The 14,743-nt window shown below is 45.9% G+C and overlaps 1 protein-coding gene across 1 annotated transcript in view; it reads left to right on the forward strand.

Moving 5' to 3' along the window:
- Positions 1-14,743, forward strand: part of PPP2R1A (protein phosphatase 2 scaffold subunit Aalpha) — a 39,843-nt gene that overhangs the window by 4,804 nt on the left and 20,296 nt on the right. The window contains exons 2-3 of the mRNA XM_008540558.2: positions 10,234-10,324; positions 13,598-13,698. Of these exons, the coding sequence (XP_008538780.2) occupies positions 10,234-10,324; positions 13,598-13,698 (192 nt within the window). The remainder of the gene's footprint in view (positions 1-10,233; positions 10,325-13,597; positions 13,699-14,743) is intronic.

The raw sequence follows: 14,743 nt of genomic DNA on the forward strand, positions 1-14,743 counted from the left end.
TTGTTCAGCACATATTTATTCAACACCTCCTATTTGCCAGACTCTGTCTTAGGTGCTAGGATACAGCAGAGAGCAAAACAACAAAGCTACTGCCCTCTAGGGGCTTACATTCTAGTAGAGGAGACAGACAGTAGATCTATAATATGATGTCAGTGGCAGTAATTGCTAATTAGAAAAATAAGGCAGGGACAGGGACTAGAGCAAGTCCAAGGCCACTGTTTTGATAGGGTAGTTAGGGAAACCTTCTCTGAGGAAGTGATGTTGAGCAAGTTCTTGAATGAACAGGTCGGGGGAGAACAGTCTGAGCAGTTGGTACAAAGGCCCTGAGGTGGGAGCATGCTCAGTGTGTTCAAAGAACAGCAGGAAGGCCAGCCTGGCTAAGGCAGAGTGAATGACAAAGTAGTGGGAGGTGAGGTCTAGTCCTGGACTAGATCTAGTGAAACCTGTGGACCAGGGCAAAGGCTTTGGTGAGATTGGGGGGGGAGCCATCGCAAGGCTTAGTGTAGAGGAATGACGTGTTCTGACTTAATTCTAAAGGATCTTTCTGCTGCCGAGTAGGGGCTGGGCAGGAGCAGAAAAGCCTGTTGTGATGCTCTTGCACAGCACTCAGGATCAGTGTTCAATGTAGGTAGAAGAAGTGGTTAGAGTTGGTCTGTGTTGAGAAGGAGGGCTGTTGGGATTTGTTGATGTCTAGGACGTAATGTGGGTAATGTAGAAGGAGTTGTCCAAGAGGACTGAGATTTGAATCCCAGCTCGGCTCGTTTGCTCCCTTTGTGCCCTTGGACCATTGCCTTCTTCATTTTGGGTCCTGATTGATTCCTTATCTGCAAAGGGGACATAATGATGAGGAAGCAACATCTGCCTGGTACTGAAGATGCAGTGGAGTTGGCATGTTAAGTGGCTGCCTCAGAGTACGCATTCAGTAAGCAGTGACCTCATTCAGTTGTCACGGTAGCTTATGGTTTTATACTTGGGAAAGTGAGGTGCAAAGAGATTACATCCCTTACCCAAGGCCTCCTCAGCCGGTAAGGGGCAAAGGCTGGGTTGCCATGTTTCTTAAAATGTGGTCCACTGGTTGAGAGGCTGGGTTTCTGTGTTATTGACACGCTCTCTGCCTCAGTCTTCTCATCTGTAAAATGGGAGTGATTTTTTAGTTTAGCAGTTTAGAGGGCTGTTGTGAAGACTAAATAGGTTAGTACATGGAAAATGTTTAGAACGGCACTTGGCATATTGTTAAGTGTTCAAAAGTGTCGGTTGGTAGTAGTCATGGTGGTGAAGTAATGGGGGCTTTGTCTGTCAAAAGTGAGGTGCTTTAGGCATTAATAAACTACTCTTTTAATGGTTACTCTAGAGCACTGCTTCCCACCTTGGGGCAGTTTTGTCCCCCAGGGAGATATTTTTGGTTGTCAGGGCTACTGTCATCTAGTGAGGAGAGGCCTGGGAGACTGCTCAACACTCTACAGTGCACAGGATGGCCCCCCACCACAAAGGATGATCCAGCTCCAAAGGTGAATGATGCTGAGGTTTAGAAACCCTGCTCTGTGCCAGACAGTGTGCGTGGTAATTGAATCCTTACAAAAGACATCCGAGATGTGTGCTCATTTTCTTTCCATTAAAAAGATTTTTAATTATCACATTTTAAAAATACACCAAAATAGAGAAAATAGTTCCAGACACCCAGATTCAGTATTTTCTGCAAAGTTTGCTAAACTTTTCCACCCATTGCTCACCCCCCCCCCTTTCTTTTTGCTGAAGTATTTTAAAAATAAATCTCAGGCTACGGACATTTTCTCCTACATACTTTGTTATGTACCTCTGTAGTAACAGACATTTTTATAAGCACAATGCCATCATCATACCTCAGTTTGAACAGTGGTTCCTTGGTATCGTCTGATACTCAGATCATAACTGGGTTTTCCTGATTGCTTCAGAAGTGTCCCTTTGCAGTTGGCTTGCTTAAGTCAGATTTGTGAATTTGTGGGTCTACAGTCTGAAATTCTTCCCATTTAATACATAAAAATACTCGGTCACTGTCACACAATAAGTAGTGAAACTAGCCAAGGGCACTGTGTTTCAAGACAGCACTCTTCACCACCACACTGGAACCCCTTTAGAGACAAAGCCCAGACCTGAAGGTGACACAGAGAAGACACTGCCATGCGTGGAGGCAGACCAGGGTTTTGAATCCTGGTCTGGCCACTTTACAAGTTACTCAACCATTCTGGGCCTTCATTTTCTTGTTAAATGAGAACAATGACAGAAGGCACACCTGGCTGGGTTGTTGTGAGGTTTAAATGAGATGAACTACGTAAAGACACAGCAGTTAGTAGCCATGGTCTAAGACCTTGCAGCTGCATGCCCCCCTGTTCGCATCCTAGAAACAGGATGTTATAGGCTCCAACTTCTTATAGAATGCGTGGGGACTTGGTGAAGCAGAACTTAGGAAGAAGGTTGCCCTCTGGGAGTTTAAACTAAAAAGAGAAGTTGGTGGGATGGCGGTGAAGAATATGGGTTCAGGTTCCAGGCTCTGCCACAAATTCACTGGGTTACCTGCGTTCCCCTCTCTGCACCTTGGTTGCCGCATCTGTTAAATGAATGCAGAGGTGGTGTCTGCCTTATAGGATTGTTATAAGAGTTACAAGACAGAGCATGTGCAAAGTACCTGGCTTTGTACCTGTCACATAGTAAACACTCTCTAAGTGGTAGCTGGGCTTTTAAAAACTTAAATTCTTTCTATTTGTGCTTTTTTGTGTGTCCAGCCCTGTACTAGGTTCAGGAATCACCACTTGGTGACACTCCTGTCCCTTCCTCCTCCCAGAGACACATGACCTTCCAAATAGGGGAACAGCCTGTTGATAATTATAATGCCAGGCGAACTCCTATGGGAAGTATTCGTAGGTGCAGTTTCCAAGGGGGTGAGGAGATTGCTTTTCTCCCCTCCTATTTTAATTTACCTTTTTCTTATTGCTGCTCAAGAAATATAAATAGACAAGAAATTATGGTAAGAATAACAGCTAACACTTGGGTGCTTGTTACATGCCGGGCTCTGTCTCTGTTTTCCTTATTATCATCCCAGCAATCCTATGAGGCAGGTGTAATTCCCATCTTATAGTGAGGAAACTGCACATCTGAGGTGCCCAGGACTCTCCCAGGGACTCTTAGCTAATTGGTGAAGCCACAGTAAGTGCTCATTTGTTATTTTAAAAAAACCAAATGCTACAGAAATAGATCATGATGCTCATTTCACTCCTCAGTGAATGCTAAATGATTATCAGGTAGGTGCTCAGTTTTTCACACCTGTCCACCCACACACATTCTGTTCATTTAAAAATGTGAGCTTCATGGAATAAGCAGGGAGGACGTATAGATTTTAGGACTTTATAAGAGGTTAAGAGACTTTTCTGTCTCTCAGTGCGCATTTCCCCAGGCTGAGGCTCCTTGTTAAAGCACAAACGTTACACACCCCGCTCCCCATCGTCAACCGCCAGCTAGACCAAACGGTAACAGTTTGGAACATATTCCCCCAGATACTTTTTTTCCCCTCTTGCTGTGCTAACATCTGTATTGTATTCATTTCTTAAAAAAATCAGTCCAGCAAATATGTATTGGCCTCTTATTCTGTACCAGGCTCTGTCCTAGGTTTTGGGGGCACAGAGTGAAGAAGACAGAGTCCCTGCCCTTGTGAAGCTCACATTCTACAGAGAAGGAGAAACAGCGAACAAAGAAGTGTATGTGGGGAGTGATAAGAGTTCAGAAATATAGAAAGTGATGGAGTGTGCTGTTTTACTCAGAGTAGTCTAATGATGAGGATTGAGCAGAGACTTGCATGAAGTGAGCAGAGAGCCTGGGAGTGTCTAGGGGAAGGGCGTCTCAGGCTGAGGAAACAGCGAGTCAGCAAGTATGAAGACCTGGGCTGAGAATGGATGTTTGCTTTTTGGTTACTATCAAGGAAGCCATTGTGACAGGAACCCAGGGAGCAAAGGAGGTGGTGGGAGGTGAGAATGGATTGCAAGACTGGCCAGATCATATTGGGCCTTGTAGTCCATAATGAAGCCTTTGACTTGTACTCTGATTGTGAAAGGAAGAGGTACTCTGTGTGGGATTGTACTGTACATGTTCATATCAGGGAAGCTCCATGGGTTGAATGTCAAGTGGGTCTTAAAAAGTGGGTAGTGTTTCTACAGGTGGATGAGGTGGCAGAAAGGGAGATTTTATTTATTATGGCTCCATGTATTAGGCTGTGTGCTGAGGGCTGCTGGGGACCCAGGCAGTCCCAGGCCAAGGTGGTAAGTGCTGTCATGGAATTATTTATGTGGAGTGTAGTAGGTGCTTCATGGGGATGTGCTTGGGGGACGGTACACGGTGCAGTCTTTTATGGCTATGACATGATCAAGGGACAGTGAAGATTTCTTATTGATGTTGATAGCTGCTCTATGAGGAATATTACAGATGGCCCAACCAGCAGTCATTTAAACACATAAGGGTTCGTATTTTCCTCGTACAGCAAGTCCAGCAGCTCAAGGATATCACAGAACTGGGTCAGAGTATGCCCTTCTTTTGACCTGCTTCACGTGGTCACAAGCTTCATGCAGGATCTGTTGTTATTTAAGTCCTTGTGGAACCACACTGAAAGCAGAGGCCGACCCAGGACAAATAGGTTCTTCTTGTCCTCCTCCCTTTTATCATGGAGGAAGATCTTTCCTGGAATCTCCTTAACCGACTTGCCTTCATGTCTCTTTGTCCCGAACTAGGTTCTGTGCTGAGTTAGTTGGAATTAAGTTTGACTGAAAGTAATAGGAAATTCTAAATAAATGAGGCTTAAATGAGCTTGAAGTTTATTTCTGACTCATGATTAAAAAGTCTGGTGGCAATCCAAGCTGGTGTGGTACTCTATGGCGTTAGAGTCTCAGGCTCTTACACATTGTACTCTGCTTGTATGTCCTCCATCTGGCGGTCCCCATCCTCAGGTTACCTCAAGGCCCCAAGATGATTGCTAAAGCCCCAGCCATCAAAGCCCCATTCCAGACAGGAAGGAGGGAAGAAGGGTGTGACCCCATCTCCCTATAACACACTTCATAAAAGTTGCACACGCCACTCCCACTTGGATTTCATTGGCCAGACGATAGTCTCATGGTCGCATGCAGATGCAAAGGTGTTTCAGATGTGTCTTTGTGTGTGGGGGGCAGGAGGTGAGTTGGGGGGGGCAGGGAGGTTGTGTGCAAAGTTGAAAACCAGGGGTTGATAAGCAGCACTATAGCCCAGTGCAGGAGCTCTTAACGTAGGGCTCATCTGTAATTCTAGGGCAGGTCTATTAAGTTGGATGGGAAAAATAACATCTTTATTTTTGCTAACCTTTAACTCAAATTTCACCTTACTTCTATCATGAATTGTAGTATAATAGAATATTATGAATCACGTTGGCAAAACCTCTGACAGTCACCAGTGGAAATTATGGCTGTTCATATCTCCTTTCAGCTATTGCAGATACCTCTAGTGTTGTTTATGTTCACCTCTATTTCAAAATTGTGGTCGTTATTAGACGTGCTAAGGGTGGGGAGATCCATGGCACCCACCGCCCTAAATTAAAAAAACAGAAATGTGGAGGGATGGTACTGGTTAAGAACCAGGTGACTGAGGTTCACGTTCCGGCTCTGCCCCCTTGGGCTGTGTGAGGTTATTGAACCTCCCTGTGCCTTTGATCTCTGCTATAAAATGGAGGATCTTGTGTTTACCTCATGAAGTTGTGTGAGGATCACATGAGTTGAAACTTGAAAGCACAGTGCCTGGCACATGGCAAGTACCATGGAAATGTTTGCTATTATTATTCCGTCGCTATGGGAGAAGGGAAAAGAGACACTGATGGACAACTAGCCAGCACCACGTGTCCTTCCTGATGCCTGAACGAAATCAAGATGCTGTCTGCCAGGGTGAGGCTGCCACAGCTGCCGTTATTGATCCTGCTCTAGTGCTGGGTGTTCCCAGTCTTATGTCACTTTGTACTCAATAACTTTCTGAGGATACGTATTATAATCCCCATTTCACAGATGAGAAAATTGAGGCTCAGAAAGGTGCAAAGAAGTGGCCCAAGGTCCTACAGCTAATATGTAAAGCAGCTTAGCCTTGAACCCAGGCCGTGCAGCTCCAAAGCAGCACCCCGTGCTGCCTATCTGGAGCACTCCAGGTGCCATCTGCGCTGAAGAAACCAGCAGACATTCTTAGCAAAACCAAAACCAGAATCTCCAAGGACAGCAGTAGAAGGAAGGAGTTCTCCATGGTGTCCGAGACAGCCGGTTCTCATGGGCCTCTTTCCTAAATGACAGTGTGATGTTGCGGTTGAGAGTTAGACTGCCTGGCTTCTGGTCCCAGATGTGCTGCTTTTCAGCAAGTGACAGCTTCTCTGTGCATCAGCATCCTTACCCGTTAAAAGGAGGATTCTAGTAACAGTACCTGCCTCAGCACAGCTGTAAGGATTAAATCTGTTAATTATCCATGTCAAGCACTTGAATGCTGCCAAGCTCATAGTAAGCAATTGATAAATGTTTGCTGCTGTTGTTACTGTCATTATGATTATTCCCTGCCAGCATCTCCTTGTTCTCAGGGATGCCACTCACCTGCTGTGGCCCTGGCACATGTGCACATTTCCCCATAGCCTGACTGAGAGAAGAACACAAAGATCCAACTTGGAGGTGACAGAGAAGAAAGAAACAGGCAGCTAAGTCAATACTGCCCTGGTATTTTGTTACAGAAAATTTCGGACATACAGAACATTGAAAGATTAGTTCAGGGGACACCAAACTACAGCCTATAGGCCAAATTCCGGCCTTGGCCTGCTTTGCAAGTGCAGTTTAGTGGATCACAGCCATGCCCATTTGTTTGCATATCATTGGTTCTGTGGCTGCTTTTGTGTTGCAAGGGGCACAGTTGAGTAGTTGGGACAGAGACCAGGAGGCCCACAAAGCTCAGAGTGTTTACTTTCTGGCAATTTACAGGAAAAGTTTGCCACCCTCCAGGCCGGTACCGTGAGCACTTGCACGCTGACTGCTCAGACTCACCGGTAGTGTCTACCATATTTAGTTTTTAATCTGTTGCTATAGGTCTATAGACATTTAATTTTTTGTCTAAAAATAAGATGCAGGCCTTGTAATACTTAATCTCAAGGTCCTTTTACTACCAGGGAGCTGAATGTGTGGACCACCTCAAGCCCGGGTAGTCCAAATACCCAGTGACATTGGATGAAAACTGTGGTGTGCGTGTCTTTCTGAGGAGAGACCGCCACAGCATGTCTTCAGATTCTCATTACTGTCCATGATCCCGAAGAGATGCTTAAACCCCTTAAACTAGAGAGCTGAACTAATGTAGGACCTCAGTCATCACAGCCCTCCTTGCAGTGTATGGGGCCTGGGAAAAGAACAGGCTGAGGGAACCCCTGGTCCCTTCTTGTCCTGCTTTTCCTTCCAGGGAGAAGATTCCCACTTGTGCCTGGCAGTAGCTTACTCATTCACGAGGGCGTTTCCTTCCACTCTCACACACATGATCTCATTGCGTTCTGGCCACAGCCCTGTGAGCAAGGGAGGAGAGGCCCCATGGAGAAACGAGAAGGATGGGTTTCACAGCTGGCCGTGCCATCAGAGCAGCTGGGTTTGGATCCCAGCTCTCTCAGTTCTCACTTAGGCAGGTGTCTCTCCCTCTCTGAGCCTGTCTCCTCAGTGAAGAAAGAGGGTATTCGTTGGTGCTTACTTCCCTAGGACTAAGAGGATCAAACAAGATCCTAACACACCAATGCTCAGCCTGAGACCTGTTGTGTGTTTGAGCCACATGGGTTATATTCTTAGGGCTGTCACATCATAGCACCACAAATATGGTGGCTAAAACAGCAGAAATTATATTCGGTCAGTTCTGGAGGCTAGAAGTCTGAAATCAAAGTGTCAGCAGTGTTGGTTCCTTCTGGAGGCTCTGAGAAGATACATTTCATGCCTCTTTCCTAGCTTCTGGTGGCTGCTGGCAGTTCTTGCCGGTCTTTGGCTTGTGGAGGCATCACCCTGATCTTTTCCTCTGTCTTCATATGGTTTTCCCTTCTGTATGTCTCTGTGTCTTCTCCTTTTCTGTCTTTTATAAGGGTACTGTCATTGGATATAGGGCTGTGTAGAGAAAACTCGCTCTTCCTGTATTCCTTCTTTATTCTCACACTACTACCACTTTCAGCACTTCTGACACCAGATGTGTGGGTTTTTTCCCCCACACCAAGCAATACTCTGCGACACCACCTGGAAGTCCTATGATTCAGTTCAGTTCTAACTGTGGCTGGCGCAGACCCCACAGATTAAGGACTCAGTTCTGTGAGACTACCAGCAACTTCAGACGCACATCACAAGTACTAGGTCCCCTAGTTATCCACAGCTTATCCACAACTTCTGTCCAAATCGGAGGTTCCCTGACCCCACTCCTTGGATTCAGTTACTTGCCGGAACAGCTCACAGAGCTTGAGAAACACATTTACCAGTTTATTATATAATAAAGGGTGTGATAAAGGATAGCCAGCCCTGGTGGTCTAGTGGTTAAAATTCAGCACCACCGTGGACAGGTTCACTTCCCAGTCAGGGAACCTCACCACCCATCTATCGGTTGTCATACTGTGGCGGCTGCATGTGTCTGTGATCCTGAAAGCTATAAATGGTATTTCACATACCAGCAGGGTCACCTACAGTGAACAGGTTTCATCGGAGCTTCCAGAATCTGACATTAGAGAAGGACCTTACCATCCACTTTTGAAAAAATTGGCCATGAAAACACTATGAATAGCAGCAGAGCATTGTTTGATACAGCGCCAGAAGATGAGAGAATGGTACAAAACAACCAGGCAAGGTTCTGCTCTGCTGTGCACAGGGAGTGAGGGGTCAGAATCAACTTGACAGCACCACCAACAACAAATGATGAAGGATTCAGATGGATAGCCATGTGAAGAGATACATAGGGTGATATCTGGGAGAATGCCGAGCATGGGAACTTCTGTTCCCCTGAAGTTGGGTGCATCACCCTCCTGGTGTGTGGATGTCTTCACCAACCTGGAAGCTCCCCGAACCCCATACTTTGGGGATTTTTGTGGAGGCTTCCTCACATAGGCGTGATCAATCATTAACTTAATTTCCATCCCCCCTCCGGAGAGTGAGGGATGGGGCTGAAAGTGCCAAGCTTCTAATCTTGGCTTGCTCTTTCTGGTGGCCAGGAGCCCATCAAGAGTCACCTCATTAGAAAAAAGGACAGTGCTATCACCCAGAAAATTCCAAAGGATTTTGGAGCTTGGTGTCGGGGATGGGGTCAGAGACCAAATATTAAGACAAGATACTCCTAGTGTTCTTATCACTTAGAAAATTACAAGGGTTTAAGGAGCCCTGTACCAGGGACTAAGAGCAGAGACCAAAATATATATTTTCTATTTTTCCCAAGGACCCCCTTGAATTCAAGATAATCTCATCTTGAAATGCTTAATTAAATCTGCAAAGACCCTATTTTCACGTTCATGAGTACTGGGGTTAGCACTGGGACATAGTTCTTTGGGGTCACTATTTAACCCATTACACTAGTGGTATTGCTTCTGCTAACAGTACTCCTATTTTATTAGCAAGGTTGTAATGTTGCTTGTTCTGTTCTCCTTACTGTTAGCTGATAGTCCTGGGTTTCAGTCCCTGCTCCATGCCATCCAAGTGGTATGGCCCTTAGAAGGGACTTTAGCTCCCTGAGCCTGTTTCCTCCTCTATAGAACGGGTCCTATAACCCTCTGACATCAGGGTTGTCATGAGAGTTAAATGAGACGGTGCGTGAGTGCCTAACCTTGGACCCGGCATAGAATAGTGTGCTGTGAACGTGGCTGCCACTATCAGAATGTGAAGCGTAGCCTGTTAGATGGTGCGGAGTACAGGAGGGGCAAAAGCAGAGAGGAGGGTAGCGAGTGTTGGAGAGGCAGGCCGCAGTTTTAGACAGAGTGGACTTGGAAAGTGCTACTGAGTGGGTCTCGGCTCAGTTAAGACCCAGTGGATGCTTTTGCTGAGGCTGCCGCTACCATTGTAATTTAATGACTTGAGGTCAAGAGTTACTCGGTAGGTGTTTGCCGAGTTATTATTCAGCATCCTGACACGTACTTAGCGAAGCTTCTAGGGGCTTGTCCAGATCTGTTGTACTCTGTTAACTGTGGACTTGCTAACGTTCTCCCCTCCTATTCTTCTTCTCTCTCATTAGCTTCGCCTCAACAGCATCAAGAAGCTGTCCACCATCGCCTTGGCCCTCGGGGTGGAAAGGACCCGCAGTGAGCTTCTGCCCTTCCTTACAGGTAACGAAGTGGTCTTCAAGGGCCCAAGTGGACTGGGGGACTATTGGGAGTGGTTCCTGTGAGATAAGAGAGAGGCCTCCTTGTGGATTTAACAGAATATTTGTAAGTGTCTGCCCTCTGCTAGGCACTGTGAGATGGGGGTAGGGTTTATTGAAAGGGGTCTGGAAGTATATAGACCCAAGTTTGAATTGGAGCTCCAGCAGTTAGAAGCTGGTGACTTTAGACAAGTTACTTATCTTCACTGTTGTGTATAGTTTTTAGGTATAAAATGGGGATAATTATCCACTTGGTGTAGTACTGATGTGAGCATTAAATAATCATAATAATAATTGCTAACACGTATTACATGCCTACCGTATAGTTGGCAATATTTCTTGTGAGGATTCAGTTCGTTCACATAGAGTCCTGAAAACAATGCCTGTGTTCAGTAAATGTATGTCAATATTGTTATCCGAGTTAATCTCTCAGCAGCTCCTTATAGTAGGTAAGACCACTGTCCCCATTTTATAGATGAGGCACAGAGAGGTGAAGTAATTTATTTGGTCATATAGTTAGGAGGTGGCCTGGAGGGGAGAAAGTCATGCTGGCTCCAAACTTGACAGCATTGGTTAATGACTAATTTCACAGATTTGGGGCCCTGACTGCCTGTGCTCAGATCCAAGCTGTACCATTTTCTAGCTGTGTGACCTTGGGCAGGGTATTTCACATTTGCCTCCCTCCGATTCTTCATGTGTGAAATGGGTGTGATAGTATAACCTGCTATGAAGATGAAATAAGATAACATGTAAAGTGCTCATATCAGTGCCCAGCATGTGGTGAGGGCTGCCTAGTGTTAGTGATTAGACTATTCCCAAGCACTCCTGTCTGAAGCTGTGTGCACAGCGCTTAGTACAATGTCTGCCACAGACTGGACCACTGATTAAGAGTAAATCCTCTGTTCCCATTATTCTTACTACAGCTTCATACTTTATACTCATTGAGAGTGCAGATAAAAGCTCAGAGTCACACCGTGCTGTGTCACTAATGAAACTCTTTCCTGTCTCATCCTCTCACTTGAACCTAGCTATGATCTTGGGGAGGAAAGAGGCAGAGGTTGTTACTCCTTACTCATCTGACACGGGGGAAATTGAGGCCTAAAGAGACTTGCAGGGACTTGCCCACAGTCACACAGCTGATGACTGAGGAGCACGGTCTGCCCCTGAACGCCACATGAGAAGTAGGTATCTACATAATGTGACGCTGAGCAGATGACCCCAAACCAAGTGGCTTCCATCGGTAATGTGTTAGACTTGAAAGCTTTCAAATGCTGAGACAGGGACAACCTCTGGGGCAAGGGATTGTGGCACAGCAGTGTAACGAAGTGTTTAAACAATTGGAAAGAAAATAAAGTTAAAGTGACCAGGGTTTAAAACCCAACTGTGCTGCCAACCTGCTTGACAGACCTGCGTGAGCCATTCCACCTTTTCTTACCTCAGTGCCCTTAACTGTAAAGGGGTGTAAGTATAGGACCTAATTCAGAGGGTTTTGGGAGGATTAAATGCTCCACACAGAGCCTGGTCCATAGAAAACTCTGCCTTCTGTTGGTAATTCTATAATGAGGTAGTGGAGAAGGCAGCCTGGGGAGGGAGATGGGCAGGAGTAAACAGCACATGGAGGCAGGATTGAACATGGTGATTTACCAGGATGAGGGATTCAAGGAGTGGCGCGGGGGCAGGAGGGTGATAGTGGGTTGGATTTTGCTGGTCTTGAATGCCAGGTGGCAGTCTATGTTTAATCCAGTAGATGAAGGCAGGGCAGCCATTGGAGATAGATGGTAGGGGGCAAGTAGGATGAGATGTAGAGAACTAAACCTGTGCACATGCAGAATTGTGTTGAGAAGGTGGAATGGGCAAAAGAACGGCAGAGGCAGGATGTCGACTTGGGAGACAGTGACGAAGAGCAGAGACCCTGGGGTTAGATCGCCTGGGTTCAGTTCTGGCCTTGGCATGCTTTATTTCCTCATCTGTAAAATGGGAACAATCCTATAATATGTATTAGGGCCATTATGAGGATTCAGAGAATTTAGTATGTAAGTGTTACCTTCGTTCTATTGTGGAGTCACATATAATATAGTATTAATAATCCAGATGAGAGGAACTGTGGGGACAGAGTAGTGTGGGAGCTGTAAGATTGAAGAGGAGCTAGTGATTCAGGTGAGAAATTTCTTTGAGCTGTTGCAGTCTCAAGGAACGTCAGGTTTTCTTTGCTTTGGGCTTCCATCCATTGCAAAATGTTCAAATAGCAAATGACAGATAGGCCGTGTCTTTCAGAAATGATGATACTGTTTTAGACAAGCAAAAAGTCTTCTCTGAGCTAATACATATAGAACCAGTATTATAAGGGGAAAATTACCACATGACATCCCTACTGTGTTAAAGAGACCAGTGTTGGTAATTTTTGGCCGTAATTTGTGAGACATCAAGTGGGTTCTAAGTTGAGTCATGTGTATGTCTGTAAAGGGCTGAAAAGTAGGCTGTCATTTAAAGACTCATGCTGAGGTAAATACTAAAGAAAGGTGTGCTCAGGTATCCCAGGTTTGCCCTAAACACACCTCATAGTTTTGTTGTGAAGACCTGAATGCAGGATCCCTGAGACAAGAGATTGGCCTGAGATCTGCCTTTCGTCATGACTTCTGACATTTGTTCAAGTTCAGGAAAGAGGAGGATTTTCCCTTTAAAAGATCTGGGTTCAGTTAAACTAATTCACAGTACGTTTTAAAACATTCTTTTTAATAGGCCATTTGAAGGCATGATTAGATGTTCCATAAACATCTAATGCCCTCCCACTCTGTGCTGTCAGTCTGAAGATGGAGAACAAATCCAAGTTTCTATCTTCATGGAGCTTCCATTCCAGTTGGGGGGTTAGGTAGTGAGTGCTGAGGCCAGAAAGAGAGACGAAGTGGGAGTAGTGGTAAGCGGTATTACAGCAGGCGGTCAGGGCAGGTCTTCCTGCGGGTGTGACCTGAATGTAATGGAGGTGCTGGCCATGTACGGGCACCACTTTACAGGTACAGGAATGGGCTCAGAGAAGCGGTCTCACTCCCCCAGTCCCACACCAAGCGAAGGGCAGAAGTAGGACTAGGGTGTTCTGTCATCCGACCTAAGCCTGTGCCTTGGTCTCTGTGCCAGCCCAGGTGGAGGGTGGGGAGACTGCAAGTGCTGACATTTTGGGTTACTGCGGGGCTGGGTTCAGACTTGTGGTGGGACTGTAACGCGGTCTGTCTTGGTCCCACAGACACCATCTACGATGAGGACGAGGTCCTCTTGGCCCTGGCGGAACAGCTGGGAACCTTCACCACTCTCGTGGGAGGCCCCGAGTACGTGCACTGCCTGCTGGTGAGTCTAGAAGGCAGGGAAGTCTCCGTTGTTGCCCTAGAGGGTCAGACCCATGCTCCTGCCAGCCAGGGGCAGGGAGGGGAGAGTGTAGGAGAAGCTGGGGTCACCTTCTCCGAACAGATGGGCCTTGGAAATTCACTTTAATCCAAGAAGTCACTAGGTGTATTTACTACAGCAATACTGAAAATGCACTTGTCTTCCTTACTGTTACCTGGGCACCTCCCTGCCCAGTGCCACGCTCCACCTGGCACTCTATATATAAGGCTTTGGGTTTGAAGTCAGGCTGTGTACTACTACTTATTTGCTGTGTGGCTTGTAAGAATTACTTACCCTCTGTGTGCCATACTTTCCTTATCTGTAAATGGAAGTCATTAAAATCTATCTTTATAATCAATTTAAGAAGCCCTTAGCCCAGTACTTGGCGTATAGTAAATACTAACAGCTGTTAGTTGCCATTATGTCATATGTTATGAGGTTATTTATGTCCACCCTTTGAGGTAAGGAGGGCTCCCTTTTTATAGAATGAGCTACCTGGAGCGCCGAGTGGTTGAGCATCTTGTCCAAGGTCGTAGGGCTAGTATGTGACAGAGCTGGGATTCCAGGTGTGTCTGTTTGACTCTCCCCCAACCCACTGCCTGTGTGTGTGACCTCATGCTGGGTGACTGCTGGGGACACAGAGATGGGTCAGATACTAACAATAATTACTGTTTGCGAGAAGAGAAGGGAGGACTCCTGTTTTCATTCATGGGGTACTCCAGTCCTGTGATCTGGGGAGAAGAGCCTTATAGGTTGCCCAAACCCTTTATTTTCACTGTTCCTGGAGCCCAGGGCCACTGCTGCCATCTGTTTCCCCCCGATAATTCTGTATTTCCTTGTTTCTAAAGACAAATTGTCATACTTGGGCATCTGCACTTGATAGTGTTTTATAATTATTGTCCTTTTAGTGATGTATAAAATAATGGTGTTTCTTACAACTGTTGGGATCTTGGATTTGAACAGTTATGGTAATTTGTTTGTTTTCTCCCAAACAGCATTAAGTCTAAGG

This window comes from Equus przewalskii, chromosome 9, assembly GCF_037783145.1.
Source record: "Equus przewalskii isolate Varuska chromosome 9, EquPr2, whole genome shotgun sequence".
Taxonomy (NCBI): Eukaryota; Metazoa; Chordata; class Mammalia; order Perissodactyla; family Equidae; genus Equus; species Equus przewalskii.